The sequence below is a fragment of the Pteropus vampyrus genome, unplaced genomic scaffold (genome assembly GCF_000151845.1).
Source record: "Pteropus vampyrus isolate Shadow unplaced genomic scaffold, Pvam_2.0 Scaffold605, whole genome shotgun sequence".
In the NCBI taxonomy this organism is placed as follows: domain Eukaryota; kingdom Metazoa; phylum Chordata; class Mammalia; order Chiroptera; family Pteropodidae; genus Pteropus; species Pteropus vampyrus.
The window spans coordinates 215,548-226,070 of record NW_011889386.1 but is presented as its reverse complement, the minus strand read 5'-3'; the positions used below and the strand labels follow the sequence as shown (position 1 = coordinate 226,070).

Genomic DNA, 10,523 nt, shown 5'->3' with positions numbered 1-10,523 from the left:
TCTGTGCGATGCCTTGGCAGTCGGGCTGTCGCGAGAAATTCAGAGGAGAGAGTCGACGTTTAGCATTCTTCCGTCAAAGCTGCCGGCGAGCATTTTGGCTTTTAATGCTTTAAATCCGCTTTGCATGAAAATCTGATCTTGGTGTATCTTCGGACAGCTCGTGTCTATATCCATCATGGCTTCAGAAATAAAACGAATCTCTTCAGACAATGAGATGCTCACAGGGACAAGCTAACGATCTATTTGTAGTTACGGCAAAGCGTTCTCCGTTAGCGCGCACATCTAGTGAAGTTATAAGACTCCTTGGTTTTACGGTGGCGGATGAAAAATGGTGAGTCTTGCAAAGAAAGTATGGAGATCGTTTACTGTTGTTGTCCTTTGTGTTCAAAAGTGAATGCAAAAGAACTTACCAAAATATACACATAGCTCTGGAAGAAACATGTCACTCGTGCAGAAAGGGCATATTTCTCCACGAACCGATATTCCCCCCCCCCGCCCCATCATTTTGGTCTAATGTCGATCAACAGTCCTCTGGCTAATTCATTTTTTTTTTTAAATAAAAAAAGACAATATATATATGAATAAGAAGAGGGACAGCAACCTTGCCGTTCAGAGTAAGGTCTCGTAGTTTTTCCTGTAGGTGCATCTCTTGATCTCTAACTATGTCCTGAGAAACATCCCATGTCCACCGTCGAATGCGCATGATTTTTCTTGTCCGCCTGTGTTGCTTCCTTTGGCTCTTCTGGGCCACAGTGGGAATCCGGGTCCGCTCAACGGTCGCTTCACACGCGTGGTACCAGCTCCGCACCGAAGAGCCAGTGGGAGCATCGTCAGAAGAGCCAGGGGCATCTCGTTCTCGGCATGGCATCTTCGCATTTCTAAGGAGTATTTATCTGCAATGGCGCCTGATAGAACTTAGGGGAAAAAAAGAGGAAAGAAGACGAATAAAGAAACAAAGGTTTCTGAATATAACGATGCTTCTTGCAGCTACGTAGTGTGTTTATATGTCAGATGCAGGTGACGCCTCCAGAGTCACCTCGGCCCTAACCCCACGCCATCCTCAGCGGCACGTGCCAGCGGACACCATCTTGAAGGCTGGAGGCCCAGTATGGGTCATGTGAGCATTCAAGCAAAACTTCTCTCTCTTCCCGAATCATCGATGCACCTGCATCACGAATTCATTCAACAAGTATTTCTTAAATGCTGATGTCCTTGGACGAGTGGCTGGGGGACTGTGTAAGCAGAGCACAGACCGCCCAAGATAACGCTCGTGGCCATACGGTATGACCTGTGGCAGTGGGAATACACGCCAGCAGGGGGTGTCACCTTTCTCGAGGCCCGAGGCGGGAGTCACCTCCCACAGGCTTCACGTGTTCACACAGTGAACTACGACATGCTCAAGAGTTTTGGGGTTTTTTCCTTCACTTCTGTCCCAGAGGCTTTCGCAGCCTGGCTGTTCCCCAGCACTGTGTCCCTCTGCCGATGGTCGGCTTCATCAGACCACCGATTTGGATGTAGGAAGAAAGTGCTGGAACTTTCATTTCTATTTATTTCTACCTAAATAATTGAGCGTGATTAAGAGGGACTGACTCGTGACAGTAGCTTCCTCGCATGACGGATGGGGTGTGCCACGCCCTTGCACGGGGAGCTATCTGGAGGGCAAATTGGGGAGTTTGTCCAGCACGGAGGAGCCCAGAGCTGGCCTTTCACTTAACCCCTAGTTTTCGTCAATAATGAAACAAATAAGTAGATTTGTAGATTATTTCATTTAGGTTTAACTCATCTAGAAAAATAAACATATAGCTGAAATTTTCTCGTAAACAAACGGTAGGTTGAAAATATTTTTTTTATACCTCAAGTCCCAGAGAGTTGGGTAACAGCACAGCAGAGGCTTCCGCTGCTAATTCCGGTCGGAGCTTTTCATTAGCTTTCTTGTGAGGCTAACACAGCCACCATTCGGTGACACCAGACGAGCAATCCCCTGCCAGACCAAAAGTTATCAAGAGCATCGTTTGAACGTGAATTTGCACACACACTTGTCAGCTCTGGGATATACGACGCATCACGAATCGTATTATTAAGCCATCATCACTAGCAAGGCAACTAAAAGTCAACCACCCTAGACACAATCGAAGCTCATCTATATTTTTATGGAATTAAAAGTGAATATGCATTATTTATATATAAACATATATGGAAAAAATATTCTTACATTACAATTTTATGCTGACTCTACCTTTCTTTCTATATCTGGGATGATTTTACCATTTAAATAGTATAGAAATACGATAACGCACGTCCATGATTGGCAAAGTGATGGATATTAACAAATTGAGGAGGAATGCAATCAATTTTTACTAGTACAATTACGTGAGCAAAGTGATTGGAACCCATGCTGGTGCTTCCTGGGAGACGGGGTCAGGTGACATTGGGCTCTGTCGGTCCCTCTTTGGGAAATCATTACATTACAATTCAGAATGGTTCTTCTTGAGTCTTTTATAAAGCTTACTTTCTCACTTATAAGAAAAAACTCCCAACAACGAAGCAAAACAATTCTTAACATGCCGCTCCAAGATGTCCTGGAATCCTCAAGAGAATCCTTTCCACTGAAACCCCATCTGCTTCACACACTGGGGATGCGCCATATCTGACAGAGAAGCTAATGCAAAGATTAAGTTGCCTTGGGTCATTATAAAAGTAGGGTGTAGGGATTCAAGAATTTTCACCGACGGTTGTCTGCCTCATTTAAAACTGGGAAGGGGCCGAAGAAATAGCTCCAAGAAAGCTTTTATTTTTCAGATATTTAATTAAATTGTTGAACCCCCAAAAGTGTAAGAACTCCCTTTGTACTCAGAGCTCCCTCTCCACTCCTGCTACAAAAATCCCCCGAAAATCTCCCATCACGTACACCGTTCACATCTCCCCGCTCTGCAGCCTCACCCGAATCTGACCATCACCCCCATTTCGCCCCCATTCCAATCCCCGAGGCTTACACCGGGTCCCTTCTTGAGGCAAAGAGCAAGGACCAGCCTCTTTTTCTTTTTTTTCATGCCTTCATCTTTGTTATAGGGCCTAAGTCGTCCACTTTAAAAAGGAAGGTCTCGCCATCCCTTATAAGAAGTAAGAATCTTTGGAAATGCTGACTGGGGAGACGAACAGCCGTGAGGACCCCGCCGTGTTCACCACTGCAGCTCCCTGCGGGACACTAGCCACTTGGGTTTGATCCCAGTGAACACGGAGGCGGCCCCGAACACAGATCGGAGCCAAGGCTGTGCTGCCCTGAGCTCCTTGTTCTGGAAGCCTACCCCTTAGGCTGTCTAGCTGTCACCTCTGACACACCAACCAGTCTCTTAACCACCGTTTATAAATGATGGGGCAGAAAGCAGGTAAATAAGAGCCCACAGACAGAGTCTCGCTGAGCTGCCAGCTATACTGACAAAGAGCTCACTCTTAATGTTTTAATACATCATTTTTCATTTACAATTTAAAAAAAATCACTGCTTAATATATATGGTGTTTGGTTGAGTAAATACAATGGATTGTTTTGTTAATTCACAAACTCGGAGACCTCATTACACACACTTCGTGTAGTATTTTTTTTTTTTTATTCTCATGTTACTCTTTTTTTTCTTACTGTTGAATGGTAAGGCATATATATATATTTACAGTGTGAGTTTACCTCCCATACTTAGAATTCTTTCTGTCACCTCATATTTGACCCCTTTACCTGTCTACTTTCCCTTCCCCCACCCCCTCCTCTCTGGTAACCACTAGTCTATTGTCCATGAGTCTCTGTTCTGCTCATTTGTGCTTTTAGGTTTATATCCCACATATAAGTGATATCATGTGATTTTCAAAGTTTTCTGTCTGGCTTATTTAGCTTAGCATGATCATCTCGAGGTCCATCCATGTTGTCGTAAATGGCAATATTGCATCTCTTCTTATGGCTGAGTCATATTCCATTGTATATAGGTACCACAGCTTCTTTAGCAAATCATGTATCATAGGACACTTCGGTTGCTTCCATGTCCTGGCCACCGTGAATAACTCTGCTATGAATATCAGTGTGCAAATGTATTTTCGGATATGGGTTTTCAAGTCTTTGGGGTAAATACCCAGTAGTAGGATTGCTGGATCATATGGTGGATCAATTCTTAGTTTTTTGAGGAACCTGCGTACTGTTTTCCATAGTGGCTGCACCAATTTGTCATGTAGTATATTTTATTAATTTACAATCTAATTATAGGATCATACAAGTGTAAAACAGGGAGGCATAACAGAAGAAAAGTGTGGTTTTTGTCAGTAGATAGTGAATTTACTCAACGCATTAAGCGACACCCAGTTTTAGAACTGCATATAGGAAAACGTGGTTTGTTTGACATCGGAGTAAGGTCTCCTCCACGGCCCAGCCAAGTCCTAAACATTCGCTGCGGGGCGAGACAAACGGATAGCGACTCCAGCACGGGAAGCAGCCCTCGCCACCGCACGCCGAAGGCCGTAAAAATCTTCGTGCAAAAGTTTATCTCTGAAAGGAGAGACCTCGCAGAGTTCGCCAGCCATGTCCCCAAATGCATTCTGGGTTGTCCGCTGGGACAGGCGGCCGATGAACCGATGTGGTGGCTGCAGGCTGGCTGGCGGCGCCCAGCCCCCGGGCAGGGCCTGGCTCCGACTCCCCGTGAAACTCAGTATTTTCTTTCGCTTTTTGCAGATGCCGTGTTGCTCGGAGACCGGATAAATGCCGACGTGTTGTTTTGGGCCTTCCGTGAGGAAGCCGGCACCTGCCCAATGACAGTGTGGCAGGGGAACGCAGGTGCGCAGTCGTCTGTGTCCACCCCGTGGCAGAGGACACAAGCCTGCGTGGGGAGGACATTTGGCTGCAGGCCTGGCCTTGAGCAGAATTTGGCCCAGTCTTGGTGCCACTTCTGGGAATCTCTGTGGGGACATTGAGGGGAGTTCTGACGGCTGATGGCGGGAGAGATGCCAGCTCATTGGCATCTTCTCCCAGGCCTGGGACCAGAATCACAGCCTGACGTTTGGGGTGAAGGAGGTGCTGTACGTGAACTTGGTAATGAAGAAGGCACGAAAATGCTTTGCCTCACTACTCACAGAAATACCGGGGCATCTTCTATCGGCCATTTCGTGTAGGATAATGATGACCTTGGGGAACAGGGGACCAGTGCGTGCGTTCAATATTAAATCCTCGACCTGCAAATGCATTCGGGTTGGGAAGAAATGTGATTATCCTCATGCGGACAAACAGTAGTCCTGGGTCTTCAAACTACCCATCGATGAATAAACTTGTTCTAAGTTAAGGAAAATAATTTCTTAATGATACTTAGCTCTAACATTTGATGTCGTTCATTCAGTAATCACTGATCTCTATATAACTGTTGTAAAAAGAAATTTCGCTCATGCAAAATGACCACAAAAGTCCATCTTCCACCTAAATTCTCATTCGACTTGGCAGGTGAGCGCTCAGAAATACAGGCTCAAGCCAAAGGTTACGGACCTCACTGCTTATATTATTTTGTAAACCAGAACATTTAGTCATATCAAATCTGCAGGAGGAGCTTCTTTTAATTGTCCTCTTAAAATCTCCAGTCTAAACGCGCAGATTTAGTGTCCATCCCAGGGGTTAATTGACAGAAAGAGAATGATAAGTGGGAACGAGGCAAATATTGGCCAGTCCCTGGGTGGTGGTGAGTCATGCCCGACAAAACCGATGTTGCCTATAGAAAAAGAGGACTTTTCTTCAAGTCGGTGACTGAGTCCCTAAAAGTCAGTCCCCCGAAGTTTCCCGAATGTCCTCAGACACTAAGAAGGAGGGATGATTTTATGCGTAAAATAATAAAACGACTGTGATTTCTCCCCTGCTATGTGGATAAGGGAAGGAAGACAGGAAAAAAAAAAAGGAAATGATTTCATAAAAAGCTTCACGTTACCTGTATTCATTAGTATGCATGCCACTTGCCAACGCCAGGTCCCACTGGGAGAAAGTCAGCCTAAGTCAGGTTGCGGGCACGTTGCAACAGTCTTCAGTTCTGTACTCAGCAAAAACCTCCCTAAGGCACGGGGTCTTCTCTTTCTCTGGCTGCGTACTGGGATCAGTTCCGAAGCTCTAAAAATTCCCACCTTCAGGATTCCGTTGGAATCAGTCAGGTGTAACTCAAAAAACAAACACAAAGCAGGATTAACAAACCAGGAAAAAAACCCTCCGACGTATGAAGTCTCATTGACGTTGAACTTACTGTCCGTCTAGACGCAGATAAATATATTTAGTATCACACATAAATATATTTAGTATCACATGCACACACATTTCATACCTATATACATAGTATGTTGTATGTATGTGCCTAGTATGTCGTACGTGCACACATGTAAAACCATGTGGTTATTCACAGGCTACATGGTACCTTTGTAACCCGAGTTTTGGGAGGACAGGCTAGCAGGTTAATGGTCACCTGCCAGGATGCTGGCCTGGCGTTCATGGCCTGGGTTCATTTTCAGACTCTGGCACTCTCTAGCCATCTGCTCTTGGGCAGCTGCCTCGGACAATTTGTGTCTCAGCATTCGGGGGCCACCAGCCCCAGACCGTGGCAGTACAAATGAATGACCTAACACCAATAACGCATTTAGCCGAGGGCTTTGTGATTCGTCGGCCCCCAGTACATGCCCGCTCTAGAGGTTAATTCTGTTAGCTGTTTCTCCAAGCAGAGTACAGAGGGGGCTTTACGATCGATACGAGGTGACTGCAGCGAAGGAGGGTTGGTTTCCGTCACTTAGAATGAACCCGACCGCATTTGACGGGCGCTGGCTGGCGAGGAGGAAAGATCTGTCTGGAGTGGGAGGGGGGTTCAAAATCGGCGTTGGCTGCACGTGGCTCTTGATGCAATAGTGTCTGTTCCTCCATTCAATCTGCCTGTCTTTGGCTACGTTTAAGTCCCCAGAAGCCACCTCTCCACAGCTATTATTGCATGAGGCCGAGAAAGAGATGGCTCTGTGTTTGATCAATATTTCTCGCAATAAATTCCACCCAAAAGATTGACTAGACACTTTGCATCCTTACACCTGTCTATACCTGTATATATTGGCGTGCAAACTCCTAGCTACGTCTGTATCGTTGTGTGTCATGTAGCCGAGCAGATATTCGTGGAGGACAGTTCATTTCACTGCACTGCAGTCACTGTGAGTCTTCTCGATGACTTTGTGCTTCTTGGGGTCTGCAAGCGGGAATGTTTGACCTTTCTCAACCCATGCGTCTTCCTGGTCTGGGGGAGCGGCTGGCAGCATGGGGCACATATTAGAACTCTCTGGGGACCCTTTAAAACCCTGATGTTTACTCATCACTGCAGATCTGAAGGTGCTGGAAGTCACTGCCTCTGTTAAAAGGTCCCCTGGGCATCTAGCAGGCAGCCAATTTGGACAGCGTCTGACCCTGGGTCACGGTAATAATCAGAAGTCATCGTTCAAAAGTCAGTCTTCGTTACATGAATATGAAGCTCGAATCAGTTCTCGACTTCAGGCAATGTTTCGCTTTTTTAAACGCTAATGAATTCAGTATTCTTTGCTTTCCCTCAAATCTACTTCTAGACCATAAATAAGCGCCTGAATTTCTCTCAGTTCGTGAAGTGACTTTTCAAAGCTACAGTTTTTACTTACACATAAATTTAAGTTTCATTGGGCGAGACAGGTTTTTGCAAGCAGACTCATTAGGCATGCAGCTTCCTTAGGAAAACGATTCATTGAGTGGAATTCAAGCCAGCGCCAAATGCATATAGCAAGTAGATCATTCTCGTAGCCCTGAAGTTAAAATCGGCATAAAACCAATGCATTCGGCCTTAGAGAAATGTGCAGAAATCTGCAAAACGCCCTTAAAACTGTTTTAAGGAATTGTCTTTTAGATGTTATTCTTCAGTACAGTGGCACACACATGATAAACTTGCATAGAACTAATTACACACACATGCGTGTGTACACACACACACACACACACACACACACTCTAAGCCTGTAAAACCCAGAAGTCTGCACGAGCTCTGTGGATGGCGTTGATATCATTCAGCTTCCCAGAGACGCCACCACGCTGTACTTCTGAAGATGCTACCATCAGCATAAACATCCCATGGCTGGGGGCTCAGCTGGACTGTCGACCCCACACAGGTCTTGACCGAGCACCTGACTACTCAGGAGCCTCACGGTCACTCCCCAACACAGCAGTGTGTGTCCCGGGCAGGAGAACCACGTACACAGGGAGCCCGCCTTTCCTAGTCGATGCCTCTAGACCCGAACCGGGCACCTGCCAGCAACCAAGGAACCGCCTGCTAATACACGTGTCGGGAAAGAAAGACGTGGTTTTTATGGACGAATAAAAAGATGATCCACGTTCCCCCGGATGACACCACGTTATGGGTTACGAGCTGCATGTCCACTGCATCTCGAAGCAGGACATGCTGGCAGCTGTCAGCAGCTGGGACATGAAACTTTGCATGCGGTCTGTAGCACTGAAAATGCAAAGCCAGACAGGACGGCTTGTCGGTGTCACAGACACCTAGTATTTGCTGGACCCCTCCTACGAGCAGGTGCGGGGAGGCGATATAATTTAAAACAGTAGACTATCGATCCCCCCAAAATGCCACTAGAACCAACAGGATTAGCAGTTATAAATATGAGGAAAGAATTCAAAATGTTGATCGTCAAATGCCAAAATACTTTCATTAGGATGGCAAGGTCTCATTACATTTACCAGACCTCAAATTCCACTCATGCCGGAATATTAATTTTTTTTTTAATCTCCCCGGCAGCATACGAAACGGTTCATTTTTCTTCCTCAATGAATTTTTTTTTTTTTTAAATAAATGAGTCTAGTCCGCTGGGCAGGTTTAGGATACTTTATTATTGAATCAGTATGTACAAATTCTAACACGAAAATAATGAGTCACAGAACATCAGGCTATTTACAATACTTTTTTGTTTTTTTACAATTTTTTTTTTACAAGATTACTTCTCTCTAAATAACAGGACAGACACACACGAAAATCAAACTTTATTACATACATAAATAAATATTGACTTTAAATGGCCACTGTAAGGGACATGGTTTCTACAGACGAACTGGATGAGAAGGTGGCAGTTTGTTATCTGCATACTATAATATAATTAAGTAAAGAAAAAAATAATAGCTTTACGTACAGACCTCTGTTAACCACTCTGTCCACCGTATAACTTGCCAAAATATTCCGCAGAGGGGAGACGCTGAGGCTGGCCATGCAAAACCACAGATAAGAGTCACCATCTCGATGCATTTATTTGTATTTTAAATGAATTTTATTTAAAGTACATGCGACAGACATGTAGCACTCGTGTTCCGGTTTCCAATGTGAAACTCGAATAACAAGATTTGGAGGCGTCTGCAATGACTGGAGTGAGCGAACTCGAAGAAACCTGTATCACGCGGTGTAAGACAGGGTGTCAAACCGGTAAGTCATTTTCACAAGTGACGCTGACTGGCACGTAGGACAGCCTCAATGTTTGTCCTTGCATGATGCAGACACATGTCAAAATTCAGTCTTTTTAATAGGCTTCTCACTGGACATAAAAGACAGGGTTTCGGGCTTTGAGGTCAAATGTAATCGCTTGCAGCTGTTCCCCAGACTGAGCTTAACGCCTGCATTTTACGGGGCTCCCGATACTGGGCAAATTCTCACCCCGTCAGTAAAGGTCACTCTGCAGTGCAAAGATTCTCAACCGGGGCTGACTTGATCCCCCAGGGGGTGGCTGGCACTGTCTGGAGGATTCTGGGTTGTCACGCCTTGGGACAAGGTGCTGCCGGCACCTGGTGGGTGCTGACCAGAGCTGGTGCTCAGCACCCCACAGTGCCCAGGATGGTCCCTACAACAGACAACGATACGGCCCCCAAGGTTAAGAGCGCCGCGGTAAACAAACGCCGTCCATGGACGGCTACTGGTCCTTTTAGGTTGCTAGGATGCAGACGTATTTTTAAACTTTGAATTTTGTTTAATAAACATTTCCAAACGTTGCCTGTCATGAGCACGATTGTCTCTAACAGGTCATATTACAATGACTTGAAAGGGCACGCGTTTATCAAAATCATTCCAAGGACTTCCACTACACAGGAGAAGAGATGAATTCATTATGAGCGAATTCAGGGAGTGAACAGATGCACAGCACTGCAGTGTATAGCAAATCACACGCCTGTATGTGATGGGTTTATATTTTGATGAGCTCCATTTTTTAAAGAGTAAATGCTATCACTGAATATGTTTTTCCCCGTGTGTCAGAGATGCATCTAATTTCAATAAAACGCATTAGTGAATTAGCCACTAAAACTATGTTTTTAAAATAAAAAACATTGTATCCCTTTATTAGGGCTTTCAAATTATAATTCAAAAACTGTCAACATATTTTGCTCACTGAATACGATTGTGGATTCTTGAAATTCATAAAAGAAGCTTTTATTGCCTAATTAATAGGATTTTGCTCCCAAGGATACTAATAAAATT

General features: G+C 45.0%; 1 protein-coding gene and 1 long non-coding RNA gene across 2 annotated transcripts in view; one reads left to right on the top strand and one right to left on the bottom strand.

The window, feature by feature from the left end:
- Nucleotides 1-7,044, top strand: part of LOC111733655 — a 23,786-nt gene extending 16,742 nt beyond the window's left edge. The window contains exon 2 of the long non-coding RNA XR_002778085.1: nt 4,709-7,044. This is a non-coding gene — a long non-coding RNA (uncharacterized LOC111733655). The remainder of the gene's footprint in view (nt 1-4,708) is intronic.
- Nucleotides 7,045-8,413: 1,369 nt separating this feature from the next.
- Nucleotides 8,414-10,523, bottom strand: part of ANOS1 (anosmin 1) — a 143,771-nt gene continuing 141,661 nt past the window's right edge. The window contains exon 13 of the mRNA XM_011384651.1: nt 8,414-8,504. Coding sequence (XP_011382953.1) covers nt 8,414-8,504 — 91 coding nt within the window. The remainder of the gene's footprint in view (nt 8,505-10,523) is intronic.